Raw genomic sequence first — 21,372 nt, forward strand, 5'->3', positions numbered from 1 at the left:
CGTCGGCAAACATGTTAGGACTAATTTTACTGTTGTACTGAAGTAATAAATTCGATTAACAATTAATAACGATACATGCGTTTATTGTGCGTTAGCGAGAGTTTGGAAACGTCTGTTAAGTATCGAAAAGTAGGGCGAGCAATTGCCCTCGTTCTGTTGGTTGATTGGCACATTATCGCAAGCAGATCTAAGTACCCTGTTTTCCAGCTTACACGTCGCGTTCATCAGTTTAAACAACGACCGTACCTGGTGCCGGTAATATGGCTTGCAGTACACAAGTGTTTTCAGTGCTGCATAAACAAGGAAGGTGTATAATTTACATAAACGCAATGTTAGTAGAGCGTGTGTTTACTTACGGAGGCACTTGATGTCGCGTTGCTTCTTGACCGATTTGGTATACATTTTACGCTTCTTCTTCGGCTTCGTTGGTTTGATATTCTCTGCAAATATAACAAATGGATTAGTAATCATAACATGGTCCGTTGTCCACCACTTACCTTCAGCTGATGGAACGTTACACGGATAATTTACAGAATCGACAGTGTAGGTAAGTATTTCTTCAGTTGGCGACTCGGAATCAGCTGAAATGTATGAACATAGCTAAACCCGGTGTACAAATGTGGAATTAGGGCGCTATTCCTTACCACCTTCTTGTGACATTTTGCCCCAAAGCTGATTGACGATTCAAATGGCTTGTTGTTTACGGAAGTTAGTGAATAATAGCACAACAGAAACAATTAGCTGCAGGGCACCGATCGAATTGGGAATTGAGAGACAAGAACGAATCCGTTCGGAAAGCCACGGTCAAATAGAAATGATACAATTTGACAAATGACATGGATGAAACAAAATTGGTTTGACAGAACGAGTTAGATTCGAAACGGAAATTGAAACCCACGAGAACTGTTTCGTGATTATCTTATAATTTCCAATGCAGGTAGGAAGGATTGATGTTGTTGAAACTCGTAATAACAAGCATTTACTATCTAAATTATCTTCTCATGAAAATTTGACTGTTACTTCCCTCCTGTACCTCGGTGTTCTGAGTTGAAAAGTTTGCCAATCCCTGGTATTGTTGAAGCATCATTAATTTCCCGCTAGGTGGCGCTTTCATGCGTTCGAACGTTTCGAACTAACGGTTATCGTATGAATTTGAATGTTTGTTCAAACCAAACCAAACATCACGGCAACAAAATTATAGAATCATCCGGTGGATTGATAAAGTATCATATTTTCACCTTTTCTAAGTAAATTGCCAATTTGAGCGTTTCCAAATTGTGATATTTTCATCACTCTTATCGTGGAAAATAGAAAATACTCGCTTGTTAGCAGAACCCGAGGATTTTATTTATCCATATTGATGTTACAGACGACAAGATGGTAAAACACCTATGTAAACCGCCATTCTAAAAGCCAGCACCGATGCTTATAATTGATGTAGTGTCATTGTTTGTGTGTTAGAGCGCATTGGAGCGTAAGTGTGAACGCTGAAAACAGGCCAGCAAATCGTTCCGGAATTCCGGAATCGTTCCGGAAACACGAAATCATCGCTGCGCTCTAGCTGCGTTGCTGTCCGGGGCTATTCTAAGCGGCAGGCCGATTGATGCCTGGTGGGCGATAGTTCGTGCTGATGACACGCCTGAAACAGATGGAACCGTGCGTTGGAATTAGTGTGGTATGTGATTCGCTAGCGTGATATGGGCCATCTTGGGAGTCGGGAGTAGGAGCACCGGATGAAGCGTGCAGAACTCATCACCATGTTCCTTGTTCAGCGAATGGATACAATGCGGGAGTGGGGTTTTATTTACACTCGATTTGCGGCCGGAATGGCCCAGCTAAGGATGGCACCCGGCGACCGTTTGGGGTTGACGCGGGGGAAGAAGAACCGTGTCGCTTCCTTCGTTTGTTCGACGTCATCGATCAGCGGCACATCAAGGCTGTCCTTAGTGAGCATCATGTCTGTATGAAGGTGCACGATAGAACATTAAGAATTCGCCTTGCCAAAATAGTCACCAGCAGTTTCCATCCGTCTGCGGGTACTTACTTTTGTACCTGTTGACCGTCCTCTTCTCCAATGGGTCACCCATCCCGAGATCCGTAAAGGAACTTGGAGTTCTGTAAAAGACTGGCCAAAAAAAAACAAATATCTACATACTGCTAAGAACTGTCCAACGCAGTGATCCAATTCAACTTACAAAGCTTCGGAGCCTCGAATTGATCCTCGGCTATCATTCGCTCGACATCTTCCTCGTTTCTACCTCGCAGCCAGTCTGTTAGATAGTAAAAACGCTGTCATATATGGTGTGGTTGTGGCTTAATGGGACGAACCTTTGTAAAAATTGGCACCATCCGGGTACGATTCCACCACACACATGAACCAAAACAGTTGAAAGGCAGCGAGCCACAGATAGCGCTTGCTGACTTCCATCGTCGAACGATGGCCAGCCAGTTTATTGGTCGGGTTTGACACGCCTGCACGCCACAAGAACCGTACTACAAACACACACTCGCGCTCTCTCTCTCACTCACTCAGCACGCACTAGGGTGCCCTTAGCACTAGAACTCGACTCACTTCCAGTGAGCGACTAATTGCTCCAGTCGGGGTCAAAAGGATACTAAACGCTTCCGTACGGGACGAAGGCATCTTAAATAGCAAACCGCGACGGGATTGCCGTTCGTTCCGGGTGCCTGGTGTGTGGGATTGCTACGCAAGCCCGATATCCAACCGCGTCATAACAGGCGGGCAGCTAAACCCCGATCCCCATGGTAGACAGGAGCGAATAAAAGGGAACTGTCACTAGCAGCTCTTTGTGATGAATCTGCCCTATCACGCCGTGAGCGGAGGAGAATAAGAAGTTAATTTGCGAACCTTGCAACATGAAATTATTGGGTTGAATTATCCTAACATTTAGCATTCCTACTACAACAACATAAAACTAATCGATACAAAATTTTTGAGGAATTTAGTTAAAATAAAATTGAAAAGTCCCATTGCTACTATTTTAACATGGGGCATAACTCTCAAAAAGGATATTTTTACACGTGCCAGTTGCATCATCACAAACGGAAGTTCACCCCTTTGTTACGTTCGTCAAAATGCACGTGACCCGTTCATCTTTCCAGCCACGAACAGAAAGAGATATTAATCTAACAAATGTTTTCCATGATGGGACCACTTGCATAAGTCCGCTCCATCAATGAAAAGAAGGCTAAAAATAAATGTTATATTGCTATGTCATAACGATGTAACGCCAATTTACTCACTTAACTGCTTGCAATTAACATGTTTTTAATTTCGGATGTAATCTCAGCCAAACAATCGCATCACAAACGTTAAGCGTTACTGTTTGATTAAAGAAATTTATTTACAACAATCTTTTCCTCCCAACTTCTGCGTCCATTACAACATTCTTGGCCCCCCAAAATCATGCCACCACTATCAATTGATTCCCGAATGGTCGGAGCGTCTGTTTAAAGCGAATAAAAACGAAGTGACGATGAGATGAAAAGAATTTTCCTAACCGTACCACCGTACATACATAGAATGGGATTGTTTAACCGAATGGGGAAAGTTGTGCAAAAATGTGTTTTTTTTTTCGTTCATACTGAGGTGTATTAAGAGAATTCGTTTTAAAATTACAAAAAAAAAAAAGAAAACATAAGATAACTTTCATGAAATGCTTCTCAAACAATAAAACTAAACAAAGAAACCGAGAAAGGTAGTATACGAAGGAAAGAAAATGCGGCCACGTGCCCAGACTTTTTTTCTGTGCTTCAACACACACACACACACACACAAACAAGCACAAAACGATAAGCAAAACGATGCGCATTCGAGAGTTTAGTGCAAATACTGGCTTCCTGCTGGGTGTTGGACTGGGATGGATGTCCCAGATGAACGTCCGTCCATTTACTCCTTCCTTATTACACACCTTTATGTATTTGTGTGTGTGTGTGTGTGTCTCTTTTTTCCTCCCTCTGTCCCACACTCTCATCTGGCCAACGGTTGGGATGAATGTGGTTTTAATGCTAATGGCAGTATATTATCATCATATGTATAGCGTTTATATTTGCGTTTACATGACCAGTGTCGTCATTCTCAACGTAAGACGCTCCCCTTCATTGACTCCGACAGGTCGTTCAATGACGCATGCGGGAAGGAGCGCCATGCCGTCTGGCCATCATCAACGTTATTTTTTTCTTCAACCGTACTTACACAGCTAAACAATCATCCATACACACACGCGCACACACACACACACAACCATACTCCCATGTCGAGATGCACCATGGCGCACACGGCACGTTACGCATCCACACATCCGCACGCACACATCCTCTAAACGGGGGACGAATCAGTCCCCCGCGCCATCTGTTAAGTCTACAGCCTGACCTCAGACCCGCTTCCGGCCAAAGTCCTCGATGATGTCGTACTCGGGCACATCGGGACTGCCGGTGTCGTAGTACGCGTAGTCGTAGCTATCGTCTTCCGGTGGCCGCTTGGTGATGGTCGCATTCGGTGGGATCGTCGGAGCCTTGGAGAATGGACGTGGCGTCGCGTTACTACTGCTCCCCGCGCCCTTCGTCCCATGGGACGACTTGGTCCGAGACCCGTCCTTATGGTGCTTCGCTTTCGGTGTGACCGATTCCGGCTGACCGTCCTTTGGGTCTTTCCGTGCCGTTGTCGTTGGCTTTACCGAGGAGGACGAGAAGAACTCATTGATCCGGGCAGCCGCCTGCCGGGCGCGCTCCAGTATCAAATCGTTACCGCTCGCGGCAATGTTCTGCGAGTGCGCGGTACGGAAGATTTCTTCCTCGTCGCTGGTGGACAGCGAGGCAAGACCGTTGGAGTTGCGAGCCTGGGCAAGTGCGGCCGCTGCTGCCGCCTTCGCCTTTACGCGATTACGATAGAAGTCTTTCTCGTACAGCTCCGGATGGTACTGGCCGTCGTCTTCGTCGATTTCGGTCGGGTCCGGTTTCGCCGAGGTAACCACGATGGGAGACTGCGTCAGTAGGCTCGACTTCGGAATCGGTGGCTGGAAGAATCGGTTCGGCGGTGGTGGTGTGTTGGAGGCGGCGGTTGTGGTTGTGAAGGGGGCACGCGTTGTAGTCGTCGTGGTGGATGTGGACGTGGACGTTACGGGCGGCACGGTGGGGATGTAGCCCGGGTACCGGGTCGTCGCCGGTGCCGGCACCTTCTCGGTGGTGCTGGTCGTGGTAGTAATGCTGACCCGATCGGTGAACGGTGACTTCTCGAGCCCGATCACACTCTTCTGGTTGACGAACTGGAGCAGTGCCTTCTTGCTGATAGCGTTCGGTTTGAAGGTGGTCGGATTGTACTGATCCTTGGGCACGAGCGTGGAGAACTTCTTCACCGTCGACGGTGTGTGTCCTTCGTTGCCGGTGCGTGAAATCGATTGGTAGCGTTCCTTAGGGACGGCCTTCTGGACGATGGAAGGTGGGATGGTAGTGATGGCAGGTGCCACCGTGGCAGGGTTGTTGAAGAATGGATTCAAGAAGGTGTTTTGCTGAGGTGCCCGCTGACGGAAGTTCTGCTGGGCCGGAGCGAATGTCGTCGGAGGAACCGGAGTCGTGGTGGTGGTGGTGGATGTGGTCGTTGTAGTGGTACTGGCGCGACTACCCTGATATTCGTTGTAGTTGAATTGGTTCAGCCGGTTCGGGTCAACGTTGAACGTACGCGACTGCGGCCGGATACGCTGGGATTCCTGCGGAGTGGTAACTGAAGCCTCATCAAACGAACGCTCCGTAGCCCGATTCTCGAAGGTGCTTCGCGGACGAATGGTGGTCGTTGTTTGGGAGGCGAAGAACTGGAACGGATTGTTCACCGGGGCGGCGGATGTGGTGCTGACGATCGGGGCCTGCTGTCGTGGCTGAGCATTGAAGCTGAACGGTTGTTGTGGCGGCTGGTTGAAGTTGTTGCTACGATCGTACTGTGGCGTCGTGACGGTGATCTTGAAGTTGTTCGTAGCTGGCGCTGGATTACCACCGAAACGCTGAGCGGGCTGCGGCGATGCCTGTGTGGTGGAGCTCGTTACTAGCTGCTGCTGTTGCTGTTGCTGATTGAAGAACTGAGCATTTCCGCGACTTTGTGGCTGTACCTGTGGTTGCTTAGCGAACGGAGCCGGTGTGGAGATGATGGCCTGTCCAAACGAAGGTACCTGGGCGGGAGATTGCTGCGGCTTCAGCACCGTCGTAGGCTGCTGCCGGAAGTTGGGTATCTTCGGAATGTCCACAAAGTCATCGGGTGTCGTCGTCTGCAGCTTGGTATTCTGTTGGCGTGGCTGTTGCTGCAGTTGCTGTTGCTGCTGCACCTGTCGCTGCTGTTGCAACTGTTGCTGGTGCGGGTATTGCTGGTGATTTGGCTGCTGTTTCGTCACGCTGACGGGCGTTGTGCTTGTACTCGGCTTAATCTCATTGCGCAGCGCGTTCAGATGATGGGCACGGACACTACCGCGTCCCCGATTGCGGCCACGTGTTCCAGCTTGGGGCGATGCCGCCCGATTCGTGCCGGCCGCAACCGTTGTCCGAGCGGTCGTCGTGGACTTCCGGTAAAGTTCCTCCTCGTAGTCCTCCTTACCATTGTTCCGGTTGTTGTAGAAGTGCGAACTGTGCGATCCACGGAAGATCTCATCGTCTAGCGAGCGTGCGAAACGGAGCGAAGGGTGCGGCAACAAAAATGTGGAACAAAGAAACAAAGATTTTTGAAAAATCAGAGAAGAAAACGGAAACATAATGAGGAAATGGAGAAGGAAAAAACACAAATGTTACGATTTAATAAGTGTGAAAAACCATCAATAATCATTCAATTATCTTATTTCGATCGATGAACATGATGAGGCACAAGGTGTAATGGAGTTCCCCGGCCGTGATTGGGGAGGAACGGTGCACCGGCACAGACATTTAAAGCGGCATGCAGGTTGGCAGTAGGGCTTGGCCCCCGGCGTGCACTCGACGTAATCAACGATTTAGGTGAAGCAAGTGAAATGATGTGCGTAATTATATCAATCAGTCCAGTAGAGTCGTCTAGAAATGGTAGTTCAGCCATGTTGAGTCATGCAAGAGAAAAATGGTTCGGGTTTGTTTTTTGTTTTAGATGTACGAGTTTGAGCGAACCGGAAGGAACCTTCCGGATGTCAGTCAGGCATTGGTGATGATGTTGATGAGATGGATGATGAAGCGTTCGACTAGACACAAACAAACACACTAAAAGCTACGCTATTTACTGTTGAAGTCGCTGTGCTGCGTTGCGCGAGATTGTTGCGGCTGTTGCAACTGGGGCTGTCGTTGCTGTTGCTGCTGTTGCTGATGCTGGGAGCGCGCAAAGTTGTTGCCGAATGATGGTGTCGTGGTGCGAATCTCTTCCACCGCCGGTCGACGATCGGCGGGCGTTGCGGTGGCTGCAGCCGCCGTTAGCTGCCGATAGTGTTGCGCCTGAAGAAGCTGCTGCTGGTTCAGCAAAAGCTGATGTTGCTTGTGCTCCACATGTTTCTGGTGCAGCTTGGTGGGCGCTTGGCTCGTTTTGTAGAAGATGCGTTCCGCTGGCGTGGAGGGGGTCGTTGTGGTCGTTGTGGTGGACGTGGTCGTCGTGGTGGTGGACGGTGTCACCGGTTGACGGAAGTATTGCTGAGGTTGCTGGGGATGGGCCGGTTTCTGTACGCTGGGGATCTGATTCAGGCTCGGTGGTTGCTGTGGTTTGGAGCTCTGGTTAACGATGTACTGCTTGCTTCTTCGAGCATCGCCTGTAGAATATGTGGATCGAGATGGTTTAGTAACGCACAGTAACATTTGCCACCGTGGCAGTACTTTTTGCAATAGCAAATACCTCTTCAGGATTTGTCCTTGAAATGAAAAACAAAAAAAAAAACCCTTGCGGAATGACACTTACTCGTTTCGGCACGCTGCAGATGGAAGGTGGCCTCTTCCTCCTCCGCGAACGGGGCCCGCTTGCTCTCGAATCCGGAACCCAACCGGTACAGGTCGAAGTTATCGCTGCCGTAGTACAGTGTGGCCGCTTCACAGTCGACATCACCCCAATCGGCACAGATCTGGGCTTCCTGATCGAAAGCCGTACCATTGGGGCAGAGGAAGCGGAAATCTTGCACCTGATGGGCGTTGATCAAATGAGCAGAAAAAAGAAGCCGGAAAACGATTAATTCCCTTCAATCAATCAAAACGGAGTCATGCAGTTGGTGCATTTTCTTTCCTTTCGCAGCTTTATGGCTCTGGTTCGCAGGGGAGTGTCGCAGGCGTAGATGAAACGTATAATTAATTTGTGAGAATTCTACATCGTATGCAGGCTTGCAGTGACTTTCAATGAATAAGTGTTCCAGTAACTTCGAAAAGAATGCAAGAACTTGAAACAATAGCGAAACCAACCAACGAGTCGAGTCGAGATATACCTCCACTATAATATTATCGGGCGAGGTGTAAAGTACGCAACGCTAACTCCGTGTGGCAATGCTGCCAACTAGCCAAACCTTCATCTCTTTTCTTCCAGTGCTGGTATGCATTCGCACGTACCGCTGCAGCGTAGATCGTGAAGCTGCTGATCTCCAAAGAGTCGCGTACCGACTGAAAAATCGAGCCTTAAGCTTTAGCTCGCAGTAATTACGGCCTGCAGATGAAGGTTGTACACACGCGACGCAACGCGCGTCAGGTTGATTCTCGTGCGGTGTGGCTTAGTTTCTCAGACAGTATGGCGCCGCTGCAGCCTAGAGACCCAACGCCCATTTTGATCGGTTCCCCCTGCTGCAGCTGCTGAATGTGTACCGAGCACGGTAGCCATTCATTCGTGCGGAAGATCAGATTGGTAGATACCGAGAGACCCCAGTGCATGCGGTTGCCATTCGGCCAACAAAAGTCTCAACCGCACCGGACTCCGGCCGTCCATTGCGGTGACGGTGTGTGCGCACACGCGCACACGGTGCGGTGTGAATATGATGATTAATTGTGAGTTTGCGGTTGTTTCTCAGTTTTTTTGTGTGTGCTCGAGCTCAGCTCCATCAGTTCTTTCAGCGTCTGCGGTTAAGCAATGTACGGTTTGATTAGCTGGCATGGGGTGCCCCCTTGCCCGGGACCCCGAAAGCGGGGACAGTTTATTTGTTGGTTTTTAGCAACCGTTCACAGGCCCGAAACCATAATCTGCCTAAATCATCGTTTATTATTCATCGCGGTGGTGATGAATTATATAATAAATTCGCCAAAGACGGTGTTTCGTTTTCATTACCATTCGCGCTACTGAGTCGCTACTGCCTTGGGTTGGATGTGGAAATTCCCGCGAAGCGAAGAACCAGCTGCAAGAGCCTTGAGCCACTGATTGATTGATAAAAAAGTGTAAAGATTGTCAAATTGTTTGGCACCGAAAGAGAAAGGCCCCGATCGGATGATCCATTTTAATTGAAAGTAAATTTATCAACCCAACGTTTGGCAATGTTGTTGAGCTTAATTTAATAGATTTTACTTTACGATCCATCCCGTCAACGGGGTTTCAAACTATTACACACAAAAAAAAAACCATCCCCCGCCAGCAATTATCTCGATCTAGCATGATCATCGCGGCAAAGGCTGTGAACTTTAAATGTGACCCGATTTCGGCTTTCCGGTTGTGTTCGTTGTGCCGCGCGATGGTGCCATTGTTGGGTCTGGAGATGGGCCGCCACACAACCCCATATACGCTCGCAAGACTGGCAGATCGGTATCGTCACTTTGCGGATCGAAGAAGGTGTGAAATGTGGGCTCAGATCGATGAGTTTGACCGTGCCATCTTTGCCATTTCGGTGCGTCGCGTAGATCTCGCACGTTACGAAACGTCCTTCGGAGGGGCGTCATAAAAGTTAAAAGCAGGATCGTTGGTTTATGATGGTCCCAATGTTTAAAATCATCGCTTAAAGTAAAGTAGTTTCTATCCGTACGCTTCGAAGCGGTTAGATTAGTCGCATTTATTTTCTTCTCCAGCAGGCTTGTTTCATTATCTATTCCATCTGTGGCATTTGCTTCAGGAGTAGGAATGTGATCGTGAGTTTCGCTGCTGGTAACACACCCTTTGGAAGTGTTTGGACGTCCTTGGTCGTTGGAAGGACCCCGCCTGGAATACACGAGTTCCGTTTGGCGACCCATGTTCGTTCCTAATGGAGGGAAGCACCACAGGACAAAGCGCTTGACACCTGATCGTGCTAAAGGAGCGCGCATGTGGGTAAGGTATGTCCGAGAACTCGATAGAAGTTGGATGGATCGATGTATCCACCACGGACAAGGACGTCCTGCTGATCACCACGCAAGAGACGAAAGACAAGGCACGACAATGGATTCGAATGGAAAGACCGCTTCGGTTTGGTGCATCTTACGAGCTGGCGGTACTGGGAGACAAATCCTCAGCCGAGCACGAGCCCAACTAGGGAGTTCGAAGTCAACGAGAGGAGACCACCTTTGGCTGGTGCCTACTGCTTGATGATGCCATGCTCGTGCCCTGTCTCCACTCGACATTCCCTTCCACTTTACCGCTCGCTCCCCCTCCCACTCTCTCTGTCTCTCTCATAGCGAAACCGCGCCACCTAAAGGTCACGCGAGTCTCTTGGGAACGGTTCCCTAACACGGTTTGCTCGAAGCCAACGCTGGTGACGCGCGTTTGCCATCCACCAAACAAACTATTTCCATCGATTATATGAAGCGAGTTTTGTTTTTGCCTATGAGGTTTTTTTTTGGTTTTGTTTCGTTTGTACCACGACGCTTCGCTGTGTTCTCCCACCGTGTGTTTAGGAGCATGAAGAACTCGACGCTGATGTGACCCCCGGAGATCAAAAGGGTCAACGAGCGGGTCAAAGATGTTTTGGCGTACGAGTGCTTTTTTTTTAGATTTACTACCATGGTGTTCCTTAAGGGAGTAGCATACTTACACCGACACCGGCCACCTTCACGCAAACGTGAAACATCTGGCATTGCGTTTCCGAGTCCGCGTAGTACCCGCCGAGAATTTTGTCCCGGCAGGTGAAGCTCGTTTTGGGCATGTTGTCCAGGCTGTAGCGTGGTCCGGGCAGGAACTGTCCATTGTTGCTTACGATCGCGGCGGCCATCAGCAGGGCTGGGGAAAAAAGGAGAAAAGATTATTATAAATAATTTACGACCATGGTGGTGTCGAAACTGTGTCGCGACGTTGCTTGAGAATGAGAATTGCATTAGACAAGCAAACTGCAGTGATGCTGCACCGCACTTCAACTAGTTTAGCATTTGGAAGATGGCTCACGCCGGCAAAGGTTAGCATCTTCACGAGAATGCTCGAAAGATCAATTTTTGTTTTCCCCTTTTGCGCGAGGGGTACGGACCCATCGGGGAGTCATTGGCCCGAGACATTTCCTGTGACACAACCGAAACCGACCCCCCCCCACCGATAGCTAATGTCACCAATGTTTTTGCCGAACCCAATACCGCACGATGGCGAATATTTGGAAGGGTATGCCACCGGTTCCAACCGCAAGCCGTTTGTTGCTGCCGCATGTTTTATGCAAATCGCAAAGCCGTTTCGCAGCGAAACAAATGTTGTTGATCGGTCGGATGGTACGGGGAACTACAATGGCACAGTGACGTTTGGCTGTCGGTCTCCATTGTTTTTTACCGCTGCGGTGGCAGAGTTCAGGTTAGAAACCTTCTTCTCGATCGTCTTCTACTGTTGCTGGTTCTTCTTTTGCTGTTAGAAAAAAACACGATAGCTTACGAATGCACCGAGCGCGTGACCGGTTGCGGTAGCGTCTAACCTCTGCCGGTGAAGCATCCCTTCCGGTTATCACGATTTAAGTGTAATGATTTCCAGACCCACCGCCACGATGGAACAGCGGTGGGTGGAATTTAGTTTTTGTTTCGTACAATTTTGTTTTCCCCATTTCAACGACATTTCCGTGAAAGTTGACCTTTTTTTTTGTGCTGCTTGACCTATTGGACGATGTGGTAACTCACAGCTGCACGTGGGACGCTTACAATGGACCACATGGAGCTGTCTCCAGGCCGTGAACTGAAGCAGCAGCTATAAACCGATCTAGCATCCCGATCGACTCGGTTCGGCGATCAGCACCGTACCGATCAGTGAACCTTACCAGTCCGTCTCGCTGACATTGGTGTAGCACATCCACCCATTCGAGTTGCACAACCGGGGTGCGTATCTTTATCGCGATTGAACGCGGGAACCTTTGCCTCCTCCCTGTCCGGTGGTCACTCATTAAGCTGTCCATTGTGTGTGTTTGGATTCCTACGACGTTAAAATTGCCGAATCGCAGCTGAAAGGCATGGTCCACCATACCCGCTGTCACCACCTGTCGGCGGAGGAATGCCTTCTTCGTTCGGACATTTAACCTCAAAGCTCATTACCCAATTACGGCCGATTGACTGCACTGTGGAGCAGTACACGAAGCAGGGGAATTGTTTTACATCCGTAGCAATTTGCCGTTTGCTACCGTTAGCGCTACCGTTTTGTGGGCCTTGTGCATGCCAGCAGGCCAGCCTAAATCGGGTGTATGATCCTGATTCAGTAACGATGGCGATCATGTGAGTCGCTGCAAAACAGCTTTTGAAAAACCCACGCCAACAATTACCACCACCATTGGCGAAGTGATGATGATGACGATCGCTTTCGACACCGGCTGTAGCAGCAGGTTGATGATTCGTGCGGCATTTCGTTGGCAAAGGTCATAGATGGAATGCCAAAAATGGGTATACACTCGGCCAGGCTGTTTGGCAGATGATTCGATGCAAGTGAATTGGAATCAAATCGTTAGCATACATGAGGTAACACGAACGTACTTAAAAGTGCTTCAAATTGGGCTCATTATAGGATAGTAGTTTAGTGTATAACAGTGTAACGCTAAGGTGTTTTAGTACATACGGTATGTACTAATCCATACCATATTGAGTAAGGCGGTTGAAGATTGGTCTGAGCAGAAGTACACACACTGGTTATGAGTAATTCAAGCTTAAATTGTGTTATTAAAATACCTGCATACCTGTATACCTTTTTGTAAATCACTGAAATTCCCGGGCCGAGAAACAACGTTGCGTTACTGAGCGTTATATTTGAGTTGATGAGAGTTATTTTCAGGTATACACGGATATGCACACGGATGTTTTATTTTTATCATAATGTCACATTTATTTTCTAAAAGATCCAATACATAAAGCTATCCTACCATATAAAGCAATAAATTACACAAATAGTTAAACGAAGTGGCATTAAATGTATAACAGTGTATAACAGCCCTTAATAGTTGTTTGTGGTATTATTGTAATCTATGTAGTGGATTGTGCAAACCTCAAAAACATTTCGATTTTCGTTGACGTCTGTATAATTATTCGTTGCAAAAGTATGTAAAAGTTTACTTATGTAATTATTATACCAATTTATAGAACAAAACTTGTGAAGTAATAAGTGAAATTGTAAATTGAAATTGTAAATTATTGTAGCTTTCTTTAGTTGTTGTTTCAAATTATAATTTAATCCAACAAAATTTCATGCAATTCTCAATTATGGTTGTTTTATAAAGCATCAACAAATCTCAAAGCTGTCGACCTAGCTTGCGACTAAATTACAGCAGCAATAAATCATCTGCAACACCCACTATTTTATCAATGCGGCCCAAACATCCTAAACCCGTTCGGCTTCTACAAAACATTCCAACCAAAAGGATTGCCCAGAAATAAAATCCGCACAACGAAAAATTCCATCCCGTGCACTTTCGTATAATGAAATTCCCCGACAGCGATGCAGCATGATCCGTTGCGCTGCGCATGATTGATGATCGTTTGCCCGTCGGTGCCACGGATCCGAAACGCGGGTTGCACCCGGTGCATCCAGCAGTAGCCTCACCGTTTGCTCATTATTTTCCCGACCCAACACCATTGCGCACCGGTTCGGTTTGGGGCCGCAAATTGAATGATTGCTTCCATTCCAGGCTAGGCATTGGAGTGGAAGAAGCTTTCGGACTCGCGCCACATAAAAAAAAGACGATAGGCGAAAAATGCAAACCAAAGCATTTCGGTTGGATGGAAAGGAAACTGCAATCCAGTAGCGAAAGCAATAGCGTTTTTTTTGTCCAATTACACCATCGAAACCGGCAGCATTGCAGGTTTCGTTTGTGATCGTTGGATTCTTTTTTGTTGCTTCGATTTTCAAACTGCTCGCCAAAGGTGAATACTCAGCGCGCGGCGTTTATGTTTTGCGAGCCGGGCGGTGCGATGGAACAGAAACAATGCACATTGGCGTGCGCGATGCTCCGCGGAGGTCACCGGCGGCCACCGAACTGGACCTGGTGTGTATGAGACCAGGGCATGTACGTTTCGTTGACGGGTGATGATGAATCGAATCTGTTCTGGGGCGATTCGTTCGAAATGTAACGCGCTACACCCCACGCAGCCACACCAACAACCGGGCACAGTCTTGCAGCATCAGATCTACTGTTCGCGGGTGACCAATGTCGGGCCGCGGCACCGAGCCGTATGTTGTAAGCCCGTAACAAGCGGTAAAATAAATTACACAGCACCCGGTCGGATCGGACAATTTGGGGTAGCGGATTTTCGGTAGCGAGCCGTTACGCAGTAACGACGCATCGCGACGCGATCATGGTCACAAGGTCACGCAGCTTACCCGGTTGCAACGGCTTGTGGATGGGCCAGTTAGATCGGTAGCGTAATTAGCAAAAGTAAGGGTAATCTTCGAAAGCCCCCACCCCTTTGACCGTCCATGCTCGTTGCAACCGTTGATGAGAACCGTGGGAGTCGTCGGTCCGGTTGCATAACGGAGCGATCGGGCATGAGGGGAGATCGCGCTGAATGGGTGCTCACGAGCACGATCGGTACCGTGGTGGGATCGTTCTTGTCAGGGCAAGTTGATAAATCCATGAGGAAACCTGGGCAGCTGGATTAGCTCAAGTGGGAGTGTAGGCACATGGAACATACGAATGTGGGGTGTTTTCGGGGGATTGTTGATGTACGATCGTTAGGAGTGCTACTTTCACCCACATTGACCTCAAGGGTTGTGGAGACTCTTACAAATAATTACACCATTGCCTATCTGCTCCACCTTACGCTGGGTGTATCGATTCTGAAGTGAGCACGACACGCAATGAAGAAGAAAAAACCCAGCCAAGATTTTATGTAAACTTCGTATCATAACGATTGTGTTGTGTAATCATGCGTTACTTACATCGGATGGGGGTTCGTCGCTTACTGATTAATACGTGGAACGATCTTGTGATTTTTATCACCTTCAGAAGAGGCTCCGGTCTTCCCGTAAGGGTCGGTTTGGGAAGTAATGTGTGAGTGTAGGGTGAGATGCAATTTCGCACCCTTCACTTTCAGGTTATCCAGTAACAAATAAAAAAAAACGATAAAAACAGCACAAAATGCAACCTAGAGGTTGTACCATCGATCAACTCGCGTTGGGGATCATTATGTTTTAATTTATGTTTTTTACCATACCCCTTATCCGGTTTTTTTTGTGTCTTCCTCACGAATGATCATTATCGGGGCTTCATTTTCCTGAAGATGCGGTGCCGATTAGTGCAGCGGCAACAAACCCATCCCATTTTCTCACCCCCTTAACGTGTGCGTGTGTGCCTGTTCATCGATTATCATAATGCATTGTATTGTGCGTGTAGTGGTGCATTGTAGACTGAGCATCAGAAGATAAACCCCCCTTTAGAGCCACAGAACTCAGAGCGGCAGACTCTGTTGTGTGGGGTTTTGCTAACGAGGTCAATTATGTAATGTCTGCATTTGCCAACCGATTGGGATCGGAAGTACGATTTGCCGCTGCTGTTGCTGCTTCCAATCGGCTGTTCCCGCCTTAACCCATTGTATGGAAAGCAGCATCCCGCTTTGCTCGGTGCAAATTGCTGATCATAACGCCAAAACCGATGACGGTGTAAATTATGCTTGTAAAAACAATTTTTTCATTTGCCCCCATTTGTGTCGCTGTTGTGAAACCGGGCAGCGAGCGGGATAAAGGAAGGTAAAACAATGCAATTTCGTTGCGATTACAGGCATGGCAAAGGCAAATTAATGTAATTCAACAAATTGACGATCACAGTGCGGCGGTGCAGCGAAAGTGCCAAAAGGTTATAAAGCTTTTGGGTGGTGTGTGTGTGTGTTTGGAAATGATTTTTAAATTTAATTAATTTAATATGCTCGATGGGTTTTCGCTAAAGTGGCGTGCAAACTGTGGAAAACCGTTCATAAGGAAATAAATGGTTTTTCTTTAATGCTTAATGGGTGAATGGGTTATATCATTTCTTCATTTGTTGTTTGCCAGATGTGATAATTATAAGATCGGTGGTGCATTTTTTTCTTTATTTTTTTAAGGTTATTTAACACTAGAACCATTACGTATTTATGCGCATTTTCTTAATATTATCAATAATTTTAAAGGGATGTTTTGTTTTTTTCTACAGAGCTGAATATTTTCTAGAGAACTTACTTTAGACTATGTTCTATAAAAGTTATACATTTTTTTTATTTGTTTCCATTATGACGGCCAAAGGCCGTATGATCTTTGATTTTTGATTAGAAAACCCTACAATACTTGAATAGCTTTTCACAAAAGAGTATGTTGCTGAGCGAGCCAAGCATTCACACATTTGTCAAATAACAGAGTTGATGATGTGCGATATACTTACTTTACCTCTCAATGTATTTGACGGTCTAAAGTCATACAAACAGAAAAAAAAGTTATGCATTAACTGCGGGAAAATTACTACTTTATTTTGTGTCAGGTTTTTTTTCCTAGTTTTTCCTATTCTATTGTATTCTATCCAACCAATACATCACACATCAGTCCCAGAAAACACTATACAATCATTACCCGAGACACGTGGATAATGTGTTCCACAGCAATACGTATACCTCGAATATCCTATTAACTAGAGTTTCTTTTAAAACACCGTTTATATGTCGTATTAAGCATCGAATACTTAATTGCAAATTACGAAGCACATTCAAATTGGTTACGAAGTTCAAACACATTACGAAGCACATTGATATTTCCACGTATATTAAGACAATTATGGAAAAATGCCTTTAAAAGTACATTTTACATTAATAACAATGAACGATAAATTGTTTGAAGTAGCAAATTAGTATATGAATTTTAAATACAAAACTTCGCGGGATTTCAAATTCATAGAATCTGCATATCTCGGAATTCGCGTAAGCCAAGAATCATGTAATTCGCGCATTGACTGTCCCTGATTATCTGAAATCAATGCGAACTTATTATGCCATTGTTTAAAATGTAAACTACAACATGTGTTTATATCCCAAGAAACTATTATAACTAATAATACTACTACCAACACTACTAATACTACTACTATCCGTTCAAACCGTAAACGATTACCAATGACTGAATTTCGAACCAGTTATGCTTTTGTTTAAAATATTAACTGAATGAATTAACTAACTAAATCACTTGGATTTCTATTACTGCTATTTCTACTACTACTACTATCGCGGCTACCCTCGAAAACTATTGTGAATAAAAATGACTTATTATTTATCATTTTTTATTATAACATTGAAGTTCCATGATTGTATTTAGTATGGCTTCTTTAAAATGGTTTAAATTCTTCAACACTTTTTCAGACAGTTGAAACCAAACCAAGCATGTTATTTGATCGTGCTTTATGCTAACTTTTAAGCTTTTAAACCCACAAAGTACTGGAAACACTTGTCTCATATCAAATGAAAATAAACCTTCAATAGCAATAAATTTTACTTCTTTCGAGTTGCATTTTTTTAATTCTTACAGTAACCGAGCAATACGTTTTTCATTATGTTTGTGTGTGTGAAAGTTCATGTTCGAGATGGTTAAATCAATTCCTTCCTTTATATTGCTACACAGTACATTCCACAGTACTTTATATGAAATATGCTAATTAACTTCTCCTACAAATTCGTTTCCTTCCACGGAAATTGAGAAACACAGCTCAGCCTCTGCAATATTTTTTGGTGCCTTCGCTACTACAACAAAATTCCTCCATGAGTACACGTCTCTGAATTTCTTCATCGTGCAAAAGGGGATGAAAGAGAATTAAACACAGATGCAAACCGCCACATCGCAAAAGGGTAGCGGTAAAAAGTGCACATACAAATGGCATCGCTACCATCCCTTCCTGGGGGTGGGTGGCTCATGTTGACACGCTACGAAGGCACTCGGAATCGGTGAAGAATTTTTTTTACCCCAAAATCGTAACCAACGGTTTCGGTGCCATTTCATTAATTTGCTCGCATTTTCAAACCACTTCCAACGTGCGCAACAACCGTCCGTGTTTTGATGTTTGTTTGAAGATGTACCCTTCAAGGTTAGCACTCGCCGGAGTGGTTATAGCTGGTAAAGTTCATTTCTACACGCGATCGTGGCCCGTTGTCGATTGCCTAAGCGTGAATCCACGCGCAGCCCCATGGTGGATGGGGATGGAAAAGAATTTTTCTCACGATCACTGTTGTCACGGGGCACAAACCGCCAACGCGATCACCAGTTCGAATATGCCATCGTGGGTCTGCTTCAGGGTGATTGGTATTTTCGATACCATGACGGAAAGGATGACACGGCCGCACCAGACGCAGCCAACGACTTCATTTTGTTCGTGCTACCGAATAATGTGGCTCACCGTAGAACAGTGCGATTGCATACCGTTACCGATGGTCGGTGGTAAAAGGTCGGCAAGGGTGTCAAAAAGCGATGATTAAAAATCGGCCGTCGAGTTATGCGAGTGGAATCGTGTGGCGGTGATGATGTATTATTAGTGCCAGATTCGTCGGGCACGTCCTAACCATAATAGGCATCACAAAAAGAACCGTACCGGCCGCTTGAAGGCTGTTGTGGTAGGCAGTTTTTGGCTGGACAGTACCGAGTGCGGCACATGTCAAGGTTGTTCGAGGTCTAAAGATGCTACAGGTCGCCGCGCCTCGAGAGGGCCTTTAATGTTAAGTCCGGCAAATCATAAACCATTTAATGGCGGATGTAAATTTCCTGCGTCGGTGACAGTATGCGAATGTGCCAATCCCGGAGCTGATTAGGATGAGCGCATATGTGACCGGACAGAAGGCCGGAGGAGATTACCTTTTTTCGCTGTGAGGTAATAACATTGGCGTATTATTGTCGAAACCTGCTCAACAAAATTCCTTTTAAAGAGAGGCAGACTGAAGAAGAATTCCTGTAGACTAGAGGATGATCTTGAAATAACAATGTCATGGAGTCACTTTATGTATGCTGCAATCTCATAAATTCAAAACAGAAAATTTAACTTATCAACACATTATCCACAAACCAATAACTTTGACACCACTTACGTCTATCGGGTCCATAAAAGTGGATCGCAAATTACCATACTACATTGAGATACAACTCTCTGCAGATGACAGAATGAAAAAAAGATTCGCACCAATAAAACACCCATAAAACGCGCCTGCTGCATCATCGCAAACATCGTCAACCCACACCCCATTTGATCCGCACAACATTCGGGGTGTTAATCCCGATCCCTCACTGACAAGGCGGATTCCCGATGCCGGGATGGGCTGACAGCATTTGCATATATTCCCGCTCGCTATGTTCTCCGGTGCCGGTGTTGAAATGGGTCGTGATCGCAGATCGTTGCAGCTGCGCCCCGGATTTCGAAGATCGATCAAACACCTTCTTTACGTGATGCAACTGACTACCGGTGTAAAGGGTGGATGCGTGGGCTAGGACATTTTCGTACCGATTTGCTAATTGGTGTTGGTGCAATTGGCGCGTTGCAGCATAACTGAGAGCGTGGTTTTTCAGCTCCAATGTCTTTCGGTTGTGTGGAAGACTTTGGAATACGAAAGACTTCAACGAAGGCATAGGAAAGGAACTTACCCGTGCAAAGTGTAAGCTGCTGCATCAGCTCCATTATGGATCGAGTTTTGTACACAAAATTCTCCAACTACACGGGACAGGACACTAACAGGAGGGCAAAGTATTCACTACACACACAGAAAAAAAAAACGTACACTTGCTTGCTTTCTGTCTGCCAAAGCAAACCTTAACTTTAGTACACTACCACACTTTCACTACGAAAGCCTGTGGCCGTTTTGCTTATTCTGGCCCAAATATCCAACCAACCCCAATCACTATCCCTCTAAACGTACACGTCGAATAGCAAATAAGAGCACTTTCCGTTCGCTTAGTTTAATTTCGGTTTTTTTTTGTTTTGCAAAAATTCACTAAAGATGATAAACACTCAAAACGTCGTCACTATTGAGCGCATGATCAGATTCTGCATCTCTCTGAACAGAAACCTACAAATGGGGAAAAGAAAGACATAGTAAATAACGGAAAAAACTCGAAAGAGACGAGACACGCGCGAACAAGAAACGAATGGTACACAAAATTCTTGCAAACCGGAAGTTTGGAGAACCGTTTCACTGGCACCGTAAATCATGACTGACAAAGACGCACCGGATCTGTCCGGTGGTTCGGAGTTTCATGCCACAACCGCTTCGACCACGCGGTTCGTCCGTACGTACTGCGCAGAGGGGTCCCAGACACGCGTTCACGCGTTCCGCCACGATCACCCCACCCACAAAGCGTTCCCACCGTTGGCCGGGAAATGCATTTTTCGATCCGAATGCAGAACCGCAACGTTCGGGGGGTAGTCAGTGTTCACACCATCCGCAACGTGGGACACCATTGGTGGAGTTGCTGTGGTTTATGATTTGTCCGCCTAAGAACAATACGAGACACCCTGCTGCAACCAAACATCACTTCCACTTCACCGGGGAAGGGAAAAACGCCTTACGCCCATTGCTCAGCTGTTCTGGGAAAACTGTTCGACACGGCATTGCATTCGAGATAGCCGTGCAATACCCGTTGCTGGAGGTGATTTATTGTTTTCAGCAGGTTATGAGTGGAGGTGGAGGTGTTTAATCACTCTGGCCCTAATACACTTTGATTGCACAAAACTGGGCTCCAGAGGCAACAGCAAAAAATCTTCTCGTGTTTAACGTTGATCATAAATTTGGTGCGGAAAAACCTCCCAGCTATTCTTGGACGAGAGCAGTCACTCTTGAAACCCATTACGGTACGAAAACTTCTAGAACACTTCTTGAACTTGTGGGTTTGATTTTCTTGTTTTGTTCTCACTCTTACGAAACTTTAAATTTCTAACACAAAGCAACTCCCACCCTCCCAGACACACAAACACACACACACGCACACAAACACACGTGCAACAACGTACCGAGCGGGCGTCCGGATGTCTAACACTGGCGGGCATCCGTGAGGCACACTGGTGGCTCGATCTGTTCCCGAGCTCGACTGCACTTTCCTGTGGCTAGTATCGAAGTGATGCG

At 46.4% G+C, this 21,372-nt stretch overlaps 3 protein-coding genes across 3 annotated transcripts; all 3 read right to left on the reverse strand.

The window, feature by feature from the left end:
• Window positions 1–81: 81 nt before the first annotated feature.
• LOC128717965 (uncharacterized) lies at window positions 82–660 on the reverse strand. Its single transcript, XM_053811641.1, has 4 exons — window positions 645–660; window positions 498–581; window positions 357–440; window positions 82–290 (listed from the first exon to the last, which is right to left on the reverse strand). Exons 1-4 carry the CDS (start codon window positions 658–660, stop codon window positions 82–84), a joined length of 393 nt encoding a protein of 130 aa, XP_053667616.1.
• A 924-nt stretch (window positions 661–1,584) lies between these two features.
• On the reverse strand, window positions 1,585–2,428 carry LOC128708828 (uncharacterized). The gene is made up of 5 exons (XM_053803808.1): window positions 2,329–2,428; window positions 2,196–2,270; window positions 2,045–2,125; window positions 1,809–1,959; window positions 1,585–1,639 (listed from the first exon to the last, which is right to left on the reverse strand). The coding sequence occupies exons 1-5, from the start codon at window positions 2,426–2,428 to the stop codon at window positions 1,585–1,587; spliced, it is 462 nt and encodes a 153-aa protein (XP_053659783.1).
• A 1,966-nt stretch (window positions 2,429–4,394) lies between these two features.
• LOC128706973 (mucin-5AC) lies at window positions 4,395–19,931 on the reverse strand. Its single transcript, XM_053801918.1, has 5 exons — window positions 19,898–19,931; window positions 10,914–11,098; window positions 7,907–8,123; window positions 7,245–7,760; window positions 4,395–6,655 (listed from the first exon to the last, which is right to left on the reverse strand). The coding sequence occupies exons 1-5, from the start codon at window positions 19,929–19,931 to the stop codon at window positions 4,395–4,397; spliced, it is 3,213 nt and encodes a 1,070-aa protein (XP_053657893.1).
• Window positions 19,932–21,372: the final 1,441 nt, after the last annotated feature.

The sequence above is a fragment of the Anopheles marshallii genome, chromosome 2 (assembly GCF_943734725.1).
Source record: "Anopheles marshallii chromosome 2, idAnoMarsDA_429_01, whole genome shotgun sequence".
Classification (NCBI taxonomy): Eukaryota; Metazoa; Arthropoda; class Insecta; order Diptera; family Culicidae; genus Anopheles; species Anopheles marshallii.

Excerpts from the sequence above, each read along its gene's own strand:
- LOC128717965 (XM_053811641.1), bottom strand. Across the intron at positions 441-497 it reads TAACGTTCCATCAGCTGAAG|AGAATATCAAACCAACGAAG; the intron begins GTAAGTGGTGGA and ends TTATATTTGCAG. Across the intron at positions 291-356 it reads ACGCGACATCAAGTGCCTCC|CACTGAAAACACTTGTGTAC; the intron begins GTAAGTAAACAC and ends TTGTTTATGCAG.
- LOC128708828 (XM_053803808.1), bottom strand. The coding sequence starts at position 2,428 with ATGGAAGTCAGCAAGCGCTATCTGTGGCTCGCTGCCTTTCAACTGTTT. Across the intron at positions 2,271-2,328 it reads TGGTGCCAATTTTTACAAAG|ACTGGCTGCGAGGTAGAAAC; the intron begins GTTCGTCCCATT and ends ACTATCTAACAG. Across the intron at positions 1,640-1,808 it reads ATTCCGGCCGCAAATCGAGT|GCGTGTCATCAGCACGAACT; the intron begins GTAAATAAAACC and ends CATCTGTTTCAG.
- LOC128706973 (XM_053801918.1), bottom strand. The coding sequence starts at position 19,931 with ATGGAGCTGATGCAGCAGCTTACACTTTGCACGG. Across the intron at positions 7,761-7,906 it reads TCTGCAGCGTGCCGAAACGA|GCGATGCTCGAAGAAGCAAG; the intron begins GTAAGTGTCATT and ends CATATTCTACAG. Across the intron at positions 6,656-7,244 it reads GCAGCACAGCGACTTCAACA|ACGATGAGATCTTCCGTGGA; the intron begins GTAAATAGCGTA and ends CACGCTCGCTAG.